This window comes from Zingiber officinale, chromosome 1A (assembly GCF_018446385.1).
Source record: "Zingiber officinale cultivar Zhangliang chromosome 1A, Zo_v1.1, whole genome shotgun sequence".
Taxonomy (NCBI): domain Eukaryota; kingdom Viridiplantae; phylum Streptophyta; class Magnoliopsida; order Zingiberales; family Zingiberaceae; genus Zingiber; species Zingiber officinale.
Genome location: NC_055987.1, coordinates 143,084,143 through 143,104,073, shown reverse-complemented (window position 1 = coordinate 143,104,073; position 19,931 = coordinate 143,084,143). Strand labels below are relative to the sequence as shown.

Genomic DNA, 19,931 nt, shown 5'->3' with positions numbered 1-19,931 from the left:
AGGATCTCTAATCCTTGCTCAAAGATAGATGTGCTCAAGACAAATTCTAGTCGAATTTGTTAATCCAACTTTCATCAATAATCAATTGATGGCAATGCTTTTCTACAGAATGAAACTGAAACTATAGCTACCCAATCAATAAAGATGATGAAGTCTCCATTTCAATCAAACATGTTAAAACACTAAAAGTGATCAAAAACTGATTTAGAGATCAGATTGTCTTGATGGATGGAAACATCATGAAACTAATCCAATACGGAATGTGTTATCCGTCTGGTATTTCTTGAGGAAAGGAAATTTTCCAGTTTCTTAAGGCTTATACAGGATTGTCAATAGAACTTATTGTAACAAATTGGAAACTAGAATAAAATCAATAACAATTAGGCCTTCACTGGTAGCATAAAATTACTAGAGACAAGCAATCGAAGAAAACCTAGAACTTGAAAATAGCTGCACCACTTGACGGCTTTGATGCAAACAGATAAAGACCGATGTCATCCTTTCTGATGACTCCTTTCTCAATCCTCGACTTGTAAAATGACTCCTGCACAACAACATATGATTGCTAAAATTAAAGTAATCCATGTTAAAAGTGTTGGTCAGTAATAAGAACATCGAAAGCCCCATAACAAAGCAATCCAGAGGAAAAATCTACAACGGTAAAATATTGGATTACCCTCAGAAGCAGCTGCCCAACATTTAGCACAAACTATAATCGACCGAGGGGCTAGAAATTGGATCAGTACAAGATAAAACAAGATGCAGAGGATAGAAACTCAAACAGTAGAACTGCCATATGACAGGAATATGCAAGCATAGGCGTGCTCTATATGGCCCATGCACAAAATGTACGAAAGATGGCCATTCTCTCTTCTATGAGATAAACAAATTACAGGTGTTTCAGAAAGATACATATTATATCTTGCTAGTGAAAGGTATGAGAGTTTGATAACAAAGCCTCAAGTATAAAAAAAGGCATGACCTTGTAGAGGGATTTTCTTGGGACATTGCAGAGAAATAAAAACATAATTTTTTTTCTAGTAGTGCATGAATGAAGCATATGCTTTTTCCCTTTTCCTTTTTTTTTTGAAAAAAAATCTCACCTTCACATTTTGAATGAACTGAGGAAGGATACTTTCCTTCACCAGAGCAACTGCACAGCCACCCCAACCAGCACCTGTAAGCCGTGCTCCAAGTGCTCCATTATCTCGACAAATCTTTACAAGTTCTTCCAACTCCGGGCAGCTGATTGAAATGTCATTCAGTCAATCATCATTTAATATATTTTACATTGAGCGTGAGAAAATTCTCACTAACAACCTAAATGCAAAAAGCAATGATACATTAATGACAAAAAAAACTGAATATGTATAAAACTAATTGAAGTTTCATATTCTTGATGTATTGGACTATTGGGTCAACAATAAGTTATGATCCTGCAAATGAGTTCTCACATATACATTATAGTACACAATCCAGACCAGTAAATCCACACAAATGAGTGAAATCTTCTATGGTGCAGAGCAGCAAGTTAAGGCTAAAAGTGTGTTCAAAGCAAGCACTTTTAGCCTGTGTTTCCTATTAGGTAAAGAAGTGGGAAGATTAACAGAGTGAGGGAAAGAGCGGTTGAAGCCCAACATAATCTTTGTTTAAAGTATTCCTCCATAACCCAAATAGGACAAAATTTTACATCAATTTCAGACTGACAATTTCATAATTTTTTTTATAAAAAAAAGTCCATCTACTTATTAATTTTTAAAGGTTTTTGAAATTTTTAAATTTGAGAAAATAAAGTAACTTCCCTCTTTCTTTCACTCAAAAAATAACTAAATGGAGGAAAAGACTTCTACTTTGGTTTCATCCCAAGGATACATAAATAAGGAAATTTCTACCGCTTCTCCCTCCATATTTCTTTCCACTCATTCACTCCTCTCATCCTTGTAGGGGAATCAAGGCGAGATTTGACTTCTGAATTAATAAATGATTGGTCATAATACTTCAAAGACAATTCAACAAGCATATAGAAGCAGTGAATTAAGACAAGCATGCAAAAAAAAAGACTAAGCTCCTACCTGCACTCATACAGTACACTGCAGCTACTGTGGCTCTCATTCATTAGTTCACCAAGCTTCTTAAGCTTATCATCATCACTGAAAATAAGACAAGCTGAGGTATCAACTCAAAAGATTAACTGCAAAGAATTCTAATCATGGCTGGAATTTGCAACTTCTTTTATCAGAAGAACCATCACAATATAAATAGAATGACTTGATAAACACCAAAACTTTATTTTCTTGACAATGAAATAGAACAGTATCAAATGCTAATTTGATGCATGGCCTAATATCAAGTTGGTACTGGCTCTGGATTCACGATTGACAATCCAGATTATTCTAGGCCTACAACATCACTGATGTGATCCTTATACACATTTGGGACTACAGATACTCAGATACAAATTAGTCATCAAGAGTGAAGATCTACGCCAAGGCTCAATTGACGACCATAGATTGCTTAGAGTTTCATATTAAAAAGGGTAAGTTGATTCCCATGTGTAGACCTAGAGTAGCATATTAGCCATACCCTAGATGCCATACTCACAATATGATTAAATTTTGCTTCTTTGAGATTGAGTCATAATTGCTTGCATGAAATGAGATAGAAGTCCAGAAAAATAAAGTGAAGTGGCCAAAAAAAATTATTAAGAGTAAATTGTATATTGTAACTATTGACAATTACCCTGCCATAAGAAGAAAAAAAAATTAAGCATTCAACTTATTTGGATTATCAGATACAATAACATACTGGAATAGTTATACAGGAAGGGGAATCACAACAATTTACAGGATGGAACTGTCAAAAGGAAGATATAATTGGAAAGTAGTAGAAAACAAAGAACTCTACAAATTTCACACATAAAAACAGTTACCAAATGCTTATGAAAAGCGATAACAGAAAAGGACGTGGTGAATGAAGATGAAGTTATAAGCAGAGTTTTGTAGTACTGACCTGAGCTTTGACAAGACAACATCTCTAAATGAATAGACACGCTTCGCTTCTGAGTAAACATGTGAAGCACGCTTGACAATATAATGAAAGAAATGTCTCAGACATCAACAAAAATATATATGTATAGCAGATATTTAATCACAAAAGTGACTGGATATACACAATTACGTCACAAAAGAGTTGAACCAGTATTGTTCGCTTGAAATCAAAAGAATACAGTTTCATCTTTATTAACGTCATATAGAGCTATGGGTCTATTCTCTCTCCTAAATTTGAGATCTTTTACTTTTCAAACCCCTGAAGGTGAAGGACACAAGTATTTGTGGTGATGAAACAGCTTCCACTCCACATTCTCTGCATGCAGGATTTTATTAGTGTACATCAAAAATCTAACAGTGAATTACTTGAACTCAGCTGATTCCACAAGGAATTTGTCAAATCAGAGCATCTCGGCAAAGGTTACAACCAAGGCCACAAGTCCAGTCAAGACAGGCTCATGCGTGAATCCTACCATCCAAGTGAGTGCTAAAATAGATACAACACAGAGCATAAAGAGATATTCCAAGAACTGCAAATATACTCAGCTCTCATTAACAATCTATGGTGGCTGTGAGGGGTGCCTAGGGTGAGAGTAATCACCTTTTGCTATAATAGAATTATAAGCGTGAAAACTAAAACGACAGTATAAAGCAACCTGAAAAATCTTAAAATGTTGAGCAGCCTTTAGGACATCTAGTGATGACAGTGAGTTTGCAAAAATGGATGTAAGATTCGCTCCTATGATCTTCTCAATATCTTCTGCTGTGTAAGGCTCCTCCTTCAAGTGTGCCTGTTTAATGGAAAGTATATGAACAAATAAGTAATAAACTTAGAAAATATATGCTACACCAAACAAAGAATATAGCATCAAAATCATCTTTATATGTGTGTGACACAGCACTGATAAATAAAATTTCAAAGGGGGAGCAGAGAAGAGAAGAGAGGAGGGCAAAAAGAAATAATAATTTCAAATTTCTATAAACATAGGTTTGATGTAGCATTAGATATATGGATGAGGAAAAGAGAAAAGAGGGGAAGGGAGAGGAGAGGAGAGGAGATGAGGACAGGAGAGGAGAGAAGAGAAGAGGAGGGATGACAATAGGGATCCAAAAAACTCAATTCAATATATTCTAACATATTAGCAAAATACAATGCTATATGCCTTATCTTGGCATTACAACAACTATGTCCTAGCAAATGTATTACCCACTATCACATACTCCAGGCCTAGTTATGTTACATGCTCATTAGCATACTACAGAAAAAGCAGTATCACCAATTAAATCTTTAATCCATTTAACCTTAAATTTACTCGATTCTTTTCTCGAACCAGGATGAAGAGTACTTAAGTCAGGAGGGCACCTAGTATCAATATAAACTGGAAAATCCCTAGAGTCATGAAGTATGAAGCATAGCTACCACTTACTAATTAGCAATACCATGACAGTGATGTAAGTATACCCATATAGATACTTATATATCAGTATTCAAATAATATTAGAAATTCTTTTGTAAATTTGCTAAACTAATAAAGGATTGGTGTAGCTGTTTGGAGCAATAGCATGACTATAAATTACAAGACTAGCATTTGTTGATTCCAAGAACAACAGTTAAAACTTAAAACCATTACAAGGGAGAATCCAAGCATGCTAAACATAAACAAGAGAAGTAAACAATAGAGATCATATGAGCCAGAATCAACCTTAACAGCAAAACAAGGATCTGAAGATCCATGTTTACCAGCAAAGGATACACATAGCCCCTCAACATCGGACAGTGTTTTCACTTTGGAGATGGCATCATTTGCAGCCATCCCTAACTTTATGGCAAGGACAATCTATACAAGATCAATACAAGCAGGTGAGGTTCGGATTTAAAACAAAGCCTAACAACAAAAATGGAGATTAAAATCATTTGACGGTAAACAATCATGAAACTTAAATATGTAGTTCTTGATCTTTTGATCTGATTCATAACAAAAACAAATTTAATTTCGGAGAAAAATAGTGGAAATAATTTATCTTCTTATACCAATATCATAAACTTGTAACTTGTGCATGTCTGAACGTGTAATTTCAATCTTCACCACTAAAGTAGTAGTTATCAAACCAAGTTTAGATTATTCAAATCCAAGGATAGTGAAATTTAGCATCCTAAATTGGTGAAGTATATGAAATGCAACCAGAGTCATCAAATACATTTAAGTCTCTCTCTCTACTCGGCTCAATAAATCCTGGGAAACACTTACAGTTAAGCAGCAGCAAATTATGCTAATACATAAGATTTGCACTGCATAATAAAATGCACATGCAAAGATATTAGGCATCTTATGCTAAGTTTATTTTCATGTTACATAGAGCATCAAAAATTGCTCAAGTTCAAGCTAATACATAAGATTACAACACAGAATGAAATGCAACTGCAAAGATATTAGGCAACTTAATTTATGTTAATTTTCATGTTACATGGAGCATCAGAATTTTCTCGGTGTTTGATTGCTTGGATACTCTGTTGCTTCACAGATAAAATTACAACAAACCATCAGATCAGCACCAAGTATTTGAGGCATGAAAGTCAGATGAAAACAGATCCCAGTTCCACAAGATGAATCAACATAAAGATGGTGAAATGAACAGACAGATTAGTATACAAAATGAGAAACAAAAATAAACACACCGCTGCCAAGCGACATTCTACAACACGATTGTTGTAGTTTGTTGCAGCTGTCACAGCTTTCTGAGATTCCGCAAGAGAATGTGCAATTACAAAAGTTCCACCATCTGGTAATTTCACATCAGTAGCACGTATAGGATTAAAATCTATCAACTCAGCAAATCCAGTTTTTGCCATGACGGATATCGCCTGCCACAATAGATTAAATGATAGACTAAATTGCTGCGACATTAGATAAACAAGTTACAAAATGGTAAATCCAGTTAAAAATAACAAGGTTGAATATCATTCCATGTTGCAGTTTTGATGGAAGACAAAAAGCATGTGAGTTTTGTATAAGTTGGACAGGGGAAGAAAGAGTATGAAATATTCTCATAGCAAAAAATGTGAAAATAAAATTAAAGATCTACAAATCCCCAATCACCCTTTGTTTTAGAAGTACGCTTCTCCAAGGTAAGTCTATCTCTCTTTATGGAAGAAAATTCAAGCAGATAGAAACTTTGCACTTGAGAACTACCACCGTTTACTATCTCGCCTCTATGCTAGGCCTAGGCAATAAATTGTTGTCCCTTGAAAAGTGAGAAACATCTTGGCAATCCAAATTCCTCCAAATATCACTCCATCACCATAAAACAAACCTGGGTACCCACCTCCCAAGAGGTAGGAGGTGGAAATGGTGGATAAGCCATTGCGAAATTAATTGGACTCATTTACACTGGGTTAGTTTCAAATCCTAGCTGACCAATGGCTAGAAGTAAACCCAGACATAGTCCAATTCTTAAAGCAAATTGGAGAGAATATAGATATGGATAGATGATACTAATCTAGGCCAAAGGATAGCCTAATACTGCAAAACAAAATTCACCAGTTCCCTACTCCCTTATTTCAGTTCTATCACCGATCTAAGTCACCCAAGTTGATATACAACACTATAGAATCTCACAGAATTATGACTGAACATGTGTTTGGGATTCTGATGGTTTTGGCAAGATGGAAACAGTAGGCATATTATTGATATTGACCTACTGTAATAAGTGATATACCAAGGTGGCATGAGTGTTAAATCAAGCACAAAAATCAAAATAAGAAGATTTGACATGTTATTTAAATTTATGATTGTAAAACAGAAAATTGACAGTTTATACCATACAAAACTCTCCTTCAGAGGAAGTGTATTACTACAATAGCAATATTAGATGCAGAATGTAAATAGCAGCAGACAATTTACCTGATCCATACCACCAGATTGTGTTCCAATGTACCGTTCACATTCACATGTAAGTTGAGCAATTTCTTTCTGCAAAATATATATAAGATAAATGGGAATAAAATACAAGTTTACTGTAACTCTCTCGCCCACAACATATATTTTGAACTATAATATGATGCATTAATTCAAGCTTAATCATCAAAGAAGATGGAAAAATGGATTAATAAAGTATTCTTTCACAATTACTGACTTAAAAAAACTTACAGATTTTTGGTTACCTAAATATATTAAGAAAGCAAAATTCTTTATTGAAGTTCAAATTTTGAGCACAGTTATACCATCATTTGTAAGTTAATGCAACAAAAGATGATGATGTTTCAATTGTCATAAGAACAATGAAAGCTAACAAAATTTATAGATGCAAACCTATGTAGATTCTACAATTCTGCAATATACAGCACCCAAAGAATCAAACTTCAGACTCATGCAATTTCAGCAATTAACAAAATACCTTTGGGAAATTATTATCAAGAACAGCCATTATAGCAATCGTTGCTGAACAGACCAAAGCTGCAGAGCTGGAAAGACCAGACCCTACATGAGATTGATAAGTATTTTTCAATGCTATAGAATGCTCATAGGAACTATACCAAAAAATTAATAAATCAAGAAATTGACGAGGGTGGCACCTGTTGGCACAGTCCCATCAACAACTGCATCAAGGCCAAAGGGTAGACCAAAGTCTGTTCCTTTAGATTTAGCATAGTCATATATGCCTTTGTATCTGAAAGTCGAGGGATTTTATTAAGTCTTAGTAAAAATAACAAAAATATGTCACATTTTAAATAAAGAAATGGTTGATACATTGTAAATAGTGAATAAGAAATGGTTGATGCATTGTAAATAGTGAATAAGAAATGGTAGTTATTTAACATGTTTTGTCATGCAAGGGAGAGAAACAATGATAGCATGTTCAATCAAACCAACAAATTATTTGATGAAAAGCAAAATGACCATATTATTTCTTGAGTGTTCATTGTCATCACATCATGTTTGTCTAAGCTATATATAGGTAAGTTCATACATATTAGTAGTTGGTTTAAGAGGAAGGCTTAGTAACCATGGGGAATAATCGTCTACAAGTGAAATGAGTAGAATGCAGCAGTAACTTAATAGAATCATAGATGGGATTGTACAAAAAACAGTTCATTTTTAACAATTATAATATCGTGACTTGTGAGTTCAACTTAATCATGTCTTTGCAACCAGATGGCTTTGGAAGAGTATGGGTGCCCCCACGATATACATGCCCTTTTGTATATGAGTATTTGCAGCACTTGAAGCTATAAGCAGGTAACGTCCATCCCTACCCCTGCAATTAGCACATGCTAGTGAACTGAGGTGTTGACTATTTTGGGGGGAAACACAACACCTACAGCCTCGTCTGCTTATAATGCAAGTGAATTTCACTATCTTGATGTTTTTCCTTTACTCTTATCAATGCCCTAATTGAACCATTAGAAAACACTGAAACTAATTTTAAAAATAATATATGAAAAAAAATTTAATGTTAAAATAAATCATAATATGAAAGTTCTTAATGCTACAGTTAATACTGTAGAAACTAGATAATAGAATTATGTATTCTTCTTTCCAATAATAGCAAGTGAGGAGTTCTACTACAAAAGTAGAATTTTATGTGCTTCTCTTTACAATAATAGTGAGTGACAGGTTGGAAATAAAAATTGGAATTGGATGAGAACGAGGCAGAGTGGTTCAGAGGTGGGGTATTTGTACAGAACTTTTAGCAATTTTTATTTTTTTAAAAAAAAATATCGTGTTTGAAAATTATATACCCAGATGACCATTATGCTCTTTTGTCTTCGATTTAAAACAAAAAAAAAATGGGAAAGGTGATTTAGCGTGGTAACGTGCGTCCATGCTGTCCAGGCAAACAGAAATTAGTTCAGGCTGATTTAGGCCAACGGTCAGGAACTAGGGCCCTCTTATAACATAGAGTTCCATTTCCTCTTATAACTAAGTTCTAAATTCAATCATGTTAACCAATCAATCACGAATTTCAACAGAAATAGTATGTTAAAGGAAATTTAGTAAACGATCAAGTATTATTTTCAAAAAAGGACAAGTATTAACACGATGCAATGACATATGGCGGCAGGTGTCCTCCAACTATAGTAGTAGGAGTAATTTCTTACCCACAGATAAAATAATGGCCCCATTTATGATTCTTCAAATCAACTTCCTGGTCATAAGGAATAAGAAAACCCTTGTTCATCTTCCACATGATAATCACCAGTATAGGATAATGTCATCCAAAGAAAGGACGAATACCTGATGAGGATCAGCAGGATAAGTACACACAGAGTACTTCGGGTTCACGTTCCCAATCCTAACCTCTTTGCTCGACTCGCCGGCATCACGCTTCCCAATGGCCACGATCGTATCTTGCCGAATAGCCATCGGAAGCACCGAATAACCCTCATAATCGATGTGCTCGCCGATTAAATTAACCCTACCTACAGAAGAAACATGAAGCAATAACGATAAACAATACAGATTAATAAACTCCCCCTTGAATCGGAATCGTCATCGCCAACTGACGGTCAAAGAATCCGCGACAAACAACAACGTCACCTGGTGATCGAGCGTAGAGTTGTGGCTCACGGCCGAAGAGCTCGACGAACTTCGCCTTGACGGTCTGGAACCGGATCTGCGCCTCCTCGAGCAGTGACCCATCGCCATAGACAGGGTCCAGAGACGAGTAGAAAGGGATTGGAAGATCCTCGTGCGCCATGATTGATCAAAAGCGACGGCTGGGGATGAAGTTTCTCGCTTTCACAGTAATCTGCTCCGACGATGGACTGTATTTAATTAGCCGTTCTTTGCAGCGAATATGTGACAGCTGTTACATTCTATCCTTGACAGACCGCATAAAACACGACACTCGCGGGCGTAGTCAGAAAAACCTCCGGGCATTCCCGTTCGCCCGTAATGCGGACGTAAGATCTCATAATAATAAGAATTAATAATGATAAACAATAAACAACGACTGGAAGCGAAAGGATAAGGACATATTTATTCATTGTCTTCAAAAATTAATATCATTTATTATTATTGCCATAGATCAAAACATCTGATTGGGAAGTTTCCCGATCGTAATCTCGTGAAATTTTAAAAATAGCACCTTCAATGATTAAATGGGAGAGTAGGATTTTATTTTAGTCCTTGAAAAAAATACTTAATTTTTATTTTTATCTTACAAAAAGTATCAAACGAGATGATTTACCTTTGTTTTTCTGATCGTCGGTATTTCTCCTGTAGATTTCTTCTGCACTGCGAGCGATTTCTTCATCTCTAGCAACTGATGGCGCGACAGTATCACACTCCAATCGATCCAAACATTCCGATGACAAAACAGGGATCAATTAACAGAGATTCAACATGAGCATTCAACACACAACATGTTCTCATGCTGACCAAATCTTTTTCCAACATGTTTCGCCAGCTCTATAAGATGCATGCATACCTTCACATTGAACAAGCGAACTTCAATCGATCATCGAATCAAACAAAGAAGACTGGAAGTGGAACAACATCAGACAGTCATCTGAGTTCCAGAAAAAGCGGCAGTGAAGAAGATCCGATAACTAAAAGCAGTCGGGTCTCACCCACTCGTACCGGCCAGGGAGCGGGTTCTCATTAACAAAGTCAAAATTGTACCTGGAATATCGTATGATGAAGACAGTAAGGGTCTACAGAATGGCGTTGAGATACTAAAATCAGTGAAGAGGAGAATCATATATACTTCTCTTTTAGATTTCGTTGGTGATGCTGCTCGATGTTAGCAAAGAACTCGTCCATGTCTTGCTGCGTCGGAAAGCGCTGGCACACGGTATGCAAAGCTGAAGTGGTAGGTCTGGCTGTAGAACCTTGAGTTCTTATGATCCTGGAGCTCCTAAGAAAAAGTAAACCCGCTGAGATATGAATTTATTATTGATCATCAATGAGATTGAGAAAGATACAATTATTGTTTGGTCATCTTCAATGGAAAAACACCAAAGTTAGATTTTATATTTTTTTACGTGCCACATCCTTACTAAAAAATCTCGCTATTCTCTTACCTAGAAAAATCTTCCTATAACATTTTTTTTATAAGTCTCACACTTAATAATTCACATATCTTTAAATATAAAAAAAAATCTCAATTATTTGTTAATAGACTACTCGTATATCACATAATTTGTTAAAAGGTAACATTGAAAAATTATAAATTTTAAAAGAAATACAACCTTAAATAATAAATTATTATAAAAAATTTATAAAAATTAATATTTTTTACTGATTGCACTAGCGTGTCCAAATATATTTAATCAAGTCGGCATGATATGCTTAATTATCAAGTACCTTGCAATTTCTCCGAAAATATTTTTTAAACTCTAGGATAAAATTCTAAAATATCTCTATTGGAGAATCTTCTTCACCATTTGACTAATTAACTATACATCTCCTTATCTTCAATAATCATATTGTGCAAAATAATATATGTATATATAATATTCTTCAAGTTCTTGTACTAAAATCGTCTTGGACTTTTTATCATTGCCCAACAAGATTGGAACACCCTAAATACTCACTCGGCGTCCTTTCTTACAATTTCTTATCTTTGCTTAAATGTCTTTCTCTTGGAATCCTATGGGTATGGAAAACTCTGGGCAAAAGTAGTCCATTTTGTGTAAATCTCATAAATTAAATAGTACCCTAATCTCGTCCAGAAGCTAAGTAGATGAACGACCAGTGAGGTGGCTGGAATGTTGATAGAAGAGGGATCAAGATCTAGAAACCATGGATCTGGACACACCACCGAGAGAACAAACAGGGTTTTAGAGCGAGAACCAATGAGGAGGCCTTGGTGCAGGTACTCTGACGCTAAGTCAGAATAGTAGTCCGACGAACAATATGGGAAAAAGATGAACAGTAGTGTAGATGCGTGCGTGTGTGTGCATACTTGGCCAATGAAGAGAACCCCTTTTTATACCATCTCTAATAACCTCCACAATAATGAGGTGATAGAAAATATCCGATGTCAGAATATGTTAGGTGATCGAGGATGTATAACAACCTTTCCCTAAGCGAAGGAAGGTTTCATTGTGGGTATATGTCAAAGTAATGGAATATTCTTTAGTGAGCAGCCACTATTCTTTGACAGGTTGTTGTAATTTTCTGACAATGTTGTCTCCAAGAGGGAGCCCGATAGGTGATGTGTCTGTCCGGGTTCATGCTCGGAGTCGTGCCCATGAGAAGTGGGGAACTGAGCCTCCTAGATCTGGCCAGATCTAGGGTCGTCCGGATTTATGGTAGGAGTTATACACATGAGAAGTAGAGATCCTAAGCCTCAAAGGTCTGGTCGGATCTAGGGCCACCCAGGGTTTATGCTGTGAGTCGTGCCTATGAGAAGTGGAGAGTTGTGCCCCGTATGCCCGACTGGTTGTAGGGTCGTCCCGGTTTATGCTGGAAGCCTTGCCCATGAGAGTAGGAAGCTGAGCCTCGTATGCCCGATCGGCTCTAAGACCACCCAAGTTTATACTGGGAGTCTTGCCCATGAGAAATAGGGAGCTGAGCCCTGTATGTTCGGGCGGCTCTAGGGTCGCCCGATTTTATGCTAGGAGTCATGTCTATGAGAAATGGGGAGTCATGCCCTGTATGTCCAGCTGACTCAAGGGTCGTCTGAGTTTATGCTGAGAGTCTTGCCCATGAGAGTGGAGAGCTGAGCCTAGTATGTCCGATCGGCTCTAGGGCTGCTCGAGTTTATACTGAGAGTTTTGCTTATGAGAAGTGGAGAGTTGAGCCTTGTATGTTCGATTAACTCTAGGGTCACCCAAGTTTATGCTGGGAGCCTTGTGCATGAAAAGTGGGGAGCTTAGCCCCATATGTCCGCCTAGCTCTAGGGTCGTTCGGGCTTGTGTTGGGAGTTTTGTCCCTGAGAAGTAGGGTGTTGAGCCCTATATGTCCGTTGGAGGTGGTTCGTTTGGCTACATACACCCTAACTTTGACTACCATCTCGCGTTGACTTTAACTTGCCACATCAGCTTGACTATCGACCCTTATTACTTTTGGAATCACTCACAACCCTCATACGCTTTTATATATTGTGTCATTTATTGTAAAATAAACCTTTGGCATGTTTCCTTGTAGAACATTATTGAATAATGATGATTTATTAAGCACATTAATATCATTATGTAACCCTGTAATTCTCAAAAAAGGGTGTAATATCCACATGTTTGCAAATACAACCGTTTCAAGTATAATTGTTGAGACCCTATAATTGTCGTGAGTAAACTGACCTTTCAAAGTAACAGGATATTTTTTTTATTCTTAATGTATATAATCAAAATTACCTAATATGATAGAGAAGATGTGTCATAAGGCATCCAAAACTAGTCATGGCAAACGATAGGACAGAAACGGTAGGCAAAAATGATAGGGTCAACTATGCCTTTTCACACAAATTCTTTTAGGCCAATGTTTACTGCAAGAGAGATGGGAGAAGAGAGAGGAGCGGAAAGCAAATCTGTCGTTCCCACAGCCTCCAACCGCTCATCCTCACGAAATGCTCGTCCGTCTCTCTCCCACACCGAACACTCACTCGTAGCCTTCGACAGCACTCCCTCACCCGTACCGCTTGACCTTTCCATCGCCATGCACTCGCAATGAGGAGGGAGTGAGGGATTTGCCCTCCAGTCTGTGCAAGAATCTCGCATTGACCCAGTTCTGGGCAGACTTATTTTCGAGCTACAGTCGCTCAGCTTGAGCAGCACTGAGTCCTCACTGCTAGCTTTCCGTGGGGTAGATGAGGAAGAGCTCCTCGAAGCACAAACTCACCTCTCCTCTCGGCATGAAAGTTATGCCCATAGATCACGTTGTCATCAAGAAATTGTAAGGTGCTTCCTAGACAACAAGTGTTTCTCGTAAAAAAAAGGTGTCGGCTTTCTAGGAATTTCGCAACCAAAAGCACTAGGAGCTGTGAAGGGAGAAAAATAAAGATGAACAACAATGCAGGGAAGAACAGAGGAAACTATTCGCTTCGAGCATCTAAAAATAACCAATTAAAAGATGCTAAATGGACCAAATATATATGGCGATAATCATTGAATATTATATGTAAAAAAAAAAAAAACTGCAAAATCTCACCTTTCAGTGTCTTGGACACTATGAATGTTCTCCGCAAACGACACTTCCAAGTCCGGCACCGCATCGACTTCTGCCTCTGTTGCTTCCCCTGCTTCCTCGCGCTTGTCGGAGGCGGTGATCGACTCTGAACCCTTCCTCAGACTTCGGTTAGCTCGCTCCAAGCTAGTAGCTTTAGAACGATGGGATTTAGTAGAAATCTCGCGTGAGTCAGCTGATGGAAGAGGGAGCTTGGAGAGGCGGCGGCTCCGGAGCTCGAGGTAAGCCAGCGATGAGTCCACCGTGGCGGAGGGCGCTAGGCTCCGGTCTCGTGTACAACCCCCGTGGGCGGCCCTATGGTGGGAAACCTCCATGAGCGATACCTCGCCGGAGAGCTTATCTTTCCTCGTAGACCTCCCCGTGGCGTCTCTGTCCAAGCCACCGGGGATGGGGAGGAGGAAAAGTAGGCGAGAGGAGAATTGAAAAGGAAAACAAAAGGTAATTTTGCAGGGAGAAAAAGAGAGAAACTTGCTTTTAAAACTGCACTATTCGTTCCTCAACTTGGATACGTGGTAGGTTTATTTACTTGAAGGCGATCATTTTACTTTACAATTCATCAGTGATTTCAGGAAATACATTTTATGAAAGCTGGAAGAACTGGCTCGACGTCCAAAGCCTTGGATTCTCTTCCCAAAAGACCAAAAGCATTAACAGAGAGATTCACTGCAAGAACCAACACCCTCTGGCCTTTTCTCTTTCCTCATCTCCTCACTTCGGAAGTTATTTTTGGAAGAATCAAGTGGAACTGCGTTTGCTGATCTTCGTCTGCTTGCCTGTCCAACTAAGTTCATCTCAAGGCTGTAAAAAACTAAATGGTATTTTTCATAACAATCCCCACGTGAACTCCTACGTACTTAATTCCCTCGTGGGAGTGTCACCTCAACGCGATACTGACGAACACAAACAAAGGCCATCACTTTCGCAATGGATTACAATACCCATCTGCGCATTAAATAATACAAGCTTCAGGAGATCAATTGAACTCTTGCCTATGTTTCGTTTCTGTCATTCTGTGTTCACAAAGTCTATGCAAAAGTGCCAGCTTTTCTTTTCTTTTCCGAAGATCCACCTTATGCAGGATGGCGTGCCCTTCCAAAAGGAATCCTATGTATTGTTTTCGCATGAAGGGCACGGTGCGCATGAGCAGCAGCCGTTTTTTTACCTTGTGAATTAGATTTGATGCAGTAATGATATACATGACTCTTTGTTTTTTTTTTCGGCCCTTTTGAATCGGAAAATTAAGACAGTACTCTGACGATCACAGGGGCCATGCCATTGGAGTACGCGCAAGCAATTTTTTTAAAAAATATATTTTGCCTGGCATTATTTTTCTAAATTTAAAAAATTTAAAATCCAGACTTTCGTCTATATTATTTTAATTCAGATAATTAACTTTTTCAAACCAATTAATTTGCAAACGATCAACTTGGTTGACTGAATTTTTCTACCTCAGCTAGCAGAATAAATTAAGAAGTACTACGGAACCCGTCCAAACAGCCCGAAAGCCTATCCAAGTTATCAATGTGCTTAGATTTATCATTCCACTAACATCTTCTCTTTATACTTTTACAACTCTTCGATGATCAATTAGAGTGCTAATATATGGATATTATAACACTCGAATGGTGTTATACTAATATGAGTGGATGTTATAATACCAATATATTAATTCAATTCTTTCAACGTAACAAATTTTATTAAAAATTCAAAAAATAAAAAAATAAATTTTGTAGAGAAGTGAAACTTGGTTTAATGATAGAAGAGATAGCAAAAACTTAATACATGAGAAAATATAATTACATTCATCTTGGAGTTATTGTTTTTGATCTACGAGGCTTAACAAGGGCAAAGTTAGGAGGAAAAGTTTTATTAATCTTATATAACATCCATTTTTCTGATACTAAAAACACCCCACTAGCTATTGTAATTTCAGATCTTGTTATCGTCAAATATATTAAACACCTCACAATCTATTTGTAAAGTGTGGCATCAACTTTCTTTCTTCCAATATTGTTATGTAACTTCACTCCAAATTCAGATGGAGTATTAACGGGATTACAATCTTTCATTTAAAACCTATCCAAAATTTTTTGCATGTATCTTCTTTGAGAAATAAAAATTCTAATGAAAGCTTACACCACTTCAATACCAAGAAAATAATGCATCATATCAAGATCAGACATTTCAAATTCTTTAATCATAGATTTTTTTTAAATCTCCAAATATAAACATTTCCAGTGTAGATTAAGTCATCTACATATAAATAAACTATCAATATTTTTCCTCCATTATCAATCTTAATAAAAAGAGTAGGTTCATAAGAACATTTTTGAAAACCTTCATTCAAAAAAATAAGTTTCTATATGATTATATCAAACCCATGGGGCTTATTTTAATCCAGATAGAGCTTTCTTTAATCTATAAACTTTATGCTCATTACCAAATTTCACATAACCCAAAGGTTGATCGATAAATATCTCTTCTTTCAAATCTCCATGGAGGAATGATGATTTTTACATTTAATTGAAAGATGGACCATGAATTTTGTACTGTCATAGCTATCACCACTCTAATTGTATTATGCATTGCTACAGGAGTAAAAACTTCTTTATAACCAACACCAAACTCTTGCTTATAGCCCTTTGTCACCAAACGTGCTTTGTACTTATTAATCTCACTATGTTAATTTAGCTTTGTCTTGTAAACTCACTTTGCACAAATTGTCTTTGGCCTTTTAGGAAGATCATATAACTCTCATGTATTACTTTTTTTAATTGATATAATTTCATCATCCATAGCCTTTCTCCATTTGATTCTTTAATAGCTACTTCAAAATAGTAGGGCCACAATTTGAAAACAAAGCAAAATGTGTAAGAGGGTCATCGCCTTGATCAAATCCAATCACCTTGATCAATTCTAGTCACCTCATAATTAGACATTCATGTTAGTCTTCTTTGAACACATTATGGTCTTTGTGATTCTGCTTCAACTAGACTTTAATATGCTATAGGAATATTTTGAGAGACTTTCTCATGTCGCTCATCCTCTATAGGCTATTGTACTTTCGCATCATCACCAAAATATACAGGGATAATTTTTTTAAAGCTATTTTGATTCCATGGCCAAGTGTCTTTTTCATCAAAAAATAACATCACGACTTATAATGATTTTCTTAGTGCAGAGATTATATAATCTATAAGCTTTTGATGTATTACTCATACAAAAAAAAATGCATTTATCACCTTTGCTATCTAGCTTCTTTCTCCTTTTATCTAGAATATGAGCATAAGCGATACATCTAAAAATTTGAAAATGATCAACAGTAAGTTTACTTCCACACCAAGTTTCCTCCAATGTCATATTTTGAACATATAATATGGGACTTCTATTGAATATTAGACCAAAATTTTTTAGGAATACCACTTGTCGTCAGAAGATTTCGCACTATATTCATAATTGTGAGGCTCTTCCTTTCACATATACCATTTTGTTGGGGTGTGTAAGCTGTTGTAAGTTGCCTCTTGATTCCATGATTCTCATAAAAATTTACAAATTCATGTAAGTTATATTTTCCACCACGATCTGTAAACAAAATTTTAATAGAGTTGTCAATTTCTTTCTCGATAAGTACTTTATAATTTTTGAAAGCTGTAAAGGCTTCAGATTTTTCTTGCAACAAATAATCCATATTACCTCCATTATAATGCAGTGTTATTGGCCCGCAAATATCTGAACGGACAAGTCCAATGTCACCTTTGCTCTCCAAGATTTTCTTTGTGAGAATTGATTACGGTGTTGTTTGCTAATAATACATTCTTCAAAAATTTCAGAAAGAGTTGCAATTTAAGGAAGATCGATCACCATATTCTTCTGTTTTAATATTTTCAATCCACCAAAATTTAGATATCCATAGAAAAAGTGTCAGAACCATGCATCATCATAAAATTTTGTTGAAAAACATGAATGAGATATAGTATGAAGATAAAGGAAAAACATACAATTTGTTGTCATGTTAACTTGCACAATTAAACTCAACTTCACATCTTGAATCAACAAACTTATTCTTTAATAGCAATTTCATATCCCTTTTTTGTAATTGACCCACACTAAGCAAATTAATTTTTAAATCTGACACAAAAGGAACATTAGAAATAGTATTGGTAGAATCCCCTTTTTCTTGTATGGTTACCTTTCCCTTTCCCATAAAGTTGTAGAGTTGTCGCCAAATTTGACATAACTGCAAAAAGATTCATCTAAGTCTGAAAATGTATCCTTCTCTCCACACATGTGATTGTTGTAACCTGTATCTAAATACCATATATTCTGTTGAGTTTTCTCTTTCTCATGACATACCATTAAAAGAGACACTTCTTCTTCTTGTTTGCTGACTTTATTTTATTAGTTGTAGAATAATGGTCTCCACATACTCTATCTTTTCTTTGAAAATAGCTTTCCTGATGTTGTTTTTGTTATTGGTTCCCATGATCATTGTTGTTTCTACCTCCTCTTCCTGACTTCTACCTCTTCCTTGTCCTCTATCACTTATACCAATTGTAGAATGATTTTCTAATAAAGCCTTCAATATTTGCTCCTCTTTTTCATATTAATTGATTTTCTGTTCATGAACTAATAATGAACTTTGTAATTCTTCAATTGAAAGTAGACTTACATTATTTGTTTCTTTAATGGCGCATTCAACAAAAATTAATTTTGGTGTCATAGATCGAAACATTTTTTCGATGGTGAGAACATTCTCTGTCTTGTCGCCAAGGATACACGTTTTGTTAATGATTGTCATCGTTCTTGCAAAATAATTTGAAACTGATTTTCCTGATTTCATTCGGAGCATTTCGAATTCCGAATGAAATGCCTGAAGTTGCTGCCTCTTCGCTCTTGTCATACCTTGGTATTTTTTTCATAGAATCCCAGATATCTTTGACGATATTCTTACATAGAATGATTTCCCAGATTAAGCGATAAATAGCTTTGAAGAGATAATTCTTTTGTTTTAAGATCTTTCAGCAATATTTTTTGGATCTTAAAAAATTCTTCATGAGCATGCTCCGATGGTCATAATGACCATCAAATCAAGGAATGACCGGCTGTACAAAACTTTTGGAAGAGATAACTCTCTTCGAAATCTCACTCGGGTACCACTGATGAGAAAAATAATAAAAGAGTCAAGGACACAAGAAGGATAAAATCAATTTTCACACACTATTTCATTGATAATTAAACATCCTGTTTATAGGCTAATACCTAACACATACTAAAAAATCCACTAACACCTCAAAGTTAACCACTAACACTTTATGGTCCTCATATCCACATCATCAATTAAATATCTCATTCTTTAAATATCTTAAATTTTACAATTAAATATTTTCCAACTAAATATTTATGAATTCCACCTATTAAATATCTCCCAATCTCATCTATCCAAAAAAAATAGAAGAGTCACCGTTGTAGAGAAATCATCGAGCACAAACTCATTTTGTCTCAAGCGTGTTCACGTTGTTGTTCTGCACTCGTCAGTACAACCCATCACTTCAGATTAAACATGGTACTGGCCGCTTAGGGCGTTAGCTGAAGAAAAATCGGTGTACAACTCCAAAACATCTAAAAGCCTGGAAGAGTTTTTGATCTCCCTCTTAGGACCCTAAATGGATTGAACATTCGTGAATAATATTTGGTTTGCTAAAATTTATTTATATTTGTTCAATACATAAGATCAAGTAAATAAATAAGCTTC

General features: G+C 36.1%; 2 protein-coding genes across 2 annotated transcripts; both read right to left on the bottom strand.

Annotated features, from left to right (window-relative positions):
* Positions 1-246: 246 nt before the first annotated feature.
* Positions 247-10,358, bottom strand: LOC122036820 (galactokinase-like). Its single transcript, XM_042596247.1, has 14 exons — positions 10,239-10,358; positions 9,587-9,797; positions 9,284-9,468; positions 9,148-9,194; positions 7,621-7,715; positions 7,443-7,525; positions 6,950-7,018; positions 5,725-5,910; positions 4,751-4,885; positions 3,704-3,838; positions 3,010-3,080; positions 2,073-2,150; positions 1,104-1,245; positions 247-544 (listed from the first exon to the last, which is right to left on the bottom strand). The coding sequence occupies exons 2-14, from the start codon at positions 9,744-9,746 to the stop codon at positions 434-436; spliced, it is 1,497 nt and encodes a 498-aa protein (XP_042452181.1). The 5' UTR covers positions 9,747-9,797; positions 10,239-10,358; the 3' UTR covers positions 247-433.
* Position 10,359: 1 nt separating this feature from the next.
* Positions 10,360-15,168, bottom strand: LOC122036833 (cyclin-dependent kinase inhibitor 5-like). The gene is made up of 3 exons (XM_042596256.1): positions 14,144-15,168; positions 10,758-10,907; positions 10,360-10,672 (listed from the first exon to the last, which is right to left on the bottom strand). Exons 1-3 carry the CDS (start codon positions 14,491-14,493, stop codon positions 10,600-10,602), a joined length of 573 nt encoding a protein of 190 aa, XP_042452190.1. The 5' UTR covers positions 14,494-15,168; the 3' UTR covers positions 10,360-10,599.
* Between the last annotated feature and the right edge of the window lie 4,763 nt (positions 15,169-19,931).